The 2,488-nt window shown below is 45.4% G+C and overlaps 1 protein-coding gene across 1 annotated transcript; it reads left to right on the top strand.

The window, feature by feature from the left end:
• Window positions 1-734: 734 nt before the first annotated feature.
• On the top strand, window positions 735-2,488 carry LOC122071155 (LRR receptor-like serine/threonine-protein kinase ERL1). Its single transcript, XM_042635459.1, has one exon. It carries the CDS (start codon window positions 1,080-1,082, stop codon window positions 2,289-2,291), a length of 1,212 nt encoding a protein of 403 aa, XP_042491393.1. The 5' UTR covers window positions 735-1,079; the 3' UTR covers window positions 2,292-2,488.

Raw genomic sequence — 2,488 nt, 5'->3', positions numbered from 1 at the left:
GATTATGACCCATTTATAGTTCAATTAGTCAATTAGACTATAATAATCAGTCAACCGAATAGAACTGTATCCATGCCCTTGCTTTATGATGCTCTATTACCTAAATATGCAGACAATGTTATAAAACCTTAAAGTGGTGAAAACCGGCTAGATCTAACCAACGACCTGGCCCGACCGGTTGACCCCTCTACCTCTTCGGCTCTACCTCTTCGGCTCTTCCTACTTATTTACACTCATTTTATCTCCAGATTATTTTCAGATCATCCGATTCTGATGGTTGGTGCAAAATTTTAAGTCTGTACTAGAGCTACATGGAATACTTTTCCATCATAGAAGGATCCACATGGCAACCACTGGCAAAGAAAGAGACCGTTGGTCGTCCCCGACACCGTAGCGGTGTATCCTTACATAACGACAGGTCAAACAATATTCTTATACCATACCCAGTCAGTCTCCCAAGCAAAACGACAACTGGATCCCCAAGTGAATGACCGACAGCTGGCAGAAACCCCACTTACCAAAACAACAAATGGTTACCGGCTCTTTCCTTCTGTCCATGATCTGCAGCTTACGTGGCGTACTCTTATGACCATCGTCTGCTCACGTGGTACTCGTTCTATGAATTGTGATTCGAGCCTTAGGTTCGGAAAACCACCTAGGTTCGGAGATCCGTTTGCGCATCCGAAGCTAATCCCGAGAGAGAAAAAGTTAAAAAATACTAAAACTTGCTTAGTAGTTGCAGTCATTGCGTCTTCTCTGAGAAGCCAAAAAAATAATGAAGAGGTAAAGCGGAGAAGACGGAGTGTGAAGAAGAAGGATCAAAGCGAAACGGAAACTTACCCCTCAAGTTATCTCCCATCTCTTTCTGTCTCTCTGTCGAAACTCTTGTGGACCTGTGGTCTTTGCCTATTGATGCTGTCTTCTTCGGTTTCGCCATTAAAGCTCTCACGCCGTCTCACAAGGGGAATCTGTAAGTTGGCCTCACGGAAAAGTTGCAGTAAATTTCATCCCTTACCCATTAAAATCCTGTCAATCCTGCATTCTCTAACCAGACAAACAGGGGTTTGTTTCTCTTTCTTATGGAGGTGATGAAGAACACAAGAAAGCATTTTCTTGTCTCTGTAATTTCTCTGTTAGCTCTGTTATACATTCCACTGAGCACATTCGCCATTTTAGACCCTCTTGATTTCCTGGCTTTGCAAAATATTCGTAAATCTCTGGATGACATGCCTGGCTCGAATTTCTTTTCCTCGTGGGACTTTACCTCCGACCCCTGTAACTTCGCCGGTGTATACTGTGAAGCTGACAAGGTAATCTCTTTGAACCTGGGTGATCCTAGAGCTGGTTCTCCTGGTCTCAGTGGCCGAATCGACCCTGCAATCGGGAAGCTCTCTGCTCTCGCGGAGCTCTCCATTGTTCCTGGCAGAATCATGAGTTCTCTTCCACAAACGTTATCTCAGCTGAAAAACCTTCGATTCCTCGCCATAAGCAAGAATTTCATTTCAGGCGAGATACCCACATCTCTCGCCGATCTCCGGGGCCTTCAAACCCTTGATCTTAGCTACAATCAACTCACCGGCGAGATTCCTCCGTCCATCGGAGCAATCCCTTCACTGTTCAATGTAATTCTCTCTCACAACCACCTCACTGGTTCAGTCCCTTCCTTCAATTCCCAAACCCTAACCCGTCTCGATCTCAAGCACAACAATCTCACCGGAGCTATCTCACCTTCTTCTCTTCCACCGTCGCTTCAGTACCTCTCCCTGTCCAACAACCGGTTGAGTGGACCGGTAGACCGGCTATTGCCCCGACTCAACCGGTTAAACTACCTCGACCTGGGCTTGAACCGGTTCACTGGCAGCATTCCGGGCATTCTATTCACATTCCCGATCACGAACCTTCAGTTGCAGAGAAACTTTTTCGCTGGCCCAGTTAAACCGGTGGATGAGGTTACAATCACTGCCGTCGATCTGAGTTACAACCGATTTTCCGGCGAGATATCGCCATTGTTGTCGACAGTACAGAACTTGTATCTGAACAATAACAGATTCACAGGGCAGGTTCCTGGCAGCTTCGTTGACCGGTTATTGGCCGCAGGGATACAGATACTATACCTACAGCATAACTACCTGACCGGAATCGAAATCAATCCGACATCGGAGATTCCTATGAGCAGCTCTTTGTGTTTGCAGTATAACTGTATGGTGCCGCCGGTGCTAACCACCTGCCCTGTCAAGGCTGGTGAGCAGAAGACGCGGCCGACCACTCAGTGTGCCGAGTGGAGGGGATAAAGTGGGAGTTAGTATAGATGGTAAGGGTAAAAGTGGAATGTAATTCTTTTTGGTATAGATGGTAAGGGTAAAGTGGGAATGTAATTCTTTTTTTTTTGGAAGTACATTGTTTTTAGTTTCTTGGGGCTAAGCTCTGAATTTTGATTCATTTATTTGTAATATTAGTATTATTATATAGATTGGGGATGGGTTATTAA

Source organism: Macadamia integrifolia, unplaced genomic scaffold (assembly GCF_013358625.1).
Source record: "Macadamia integrifolia cultivar HAES 741 unplaced genomic scaffold, SCU_Mint_v3 scaffold_190A, whole genome shotgun sequence".
Classification (NCBI taxonomy): Eukaryota; Viridiplantae; Streptophyta; class Magnoliopsida; order Proteales; family Proteaceae; genus Macadamia; species Macadamia integrifolia.
The sequence above is the reverse complement of the archived record's forward strand: the minus strand, read 5'-3'. Positions and strand labels throughout refer to the sequence as shown.

What these genes read in the sequence shown, in the direction of transcription:
- LOC122071155 (XM_042635459.1), top strand. Translation starts at nt 1,080, where the DNA reads ATGGAGGTGATGAAGAACACAAGAAAGCATTTTCTTGTCTCTGTAATT.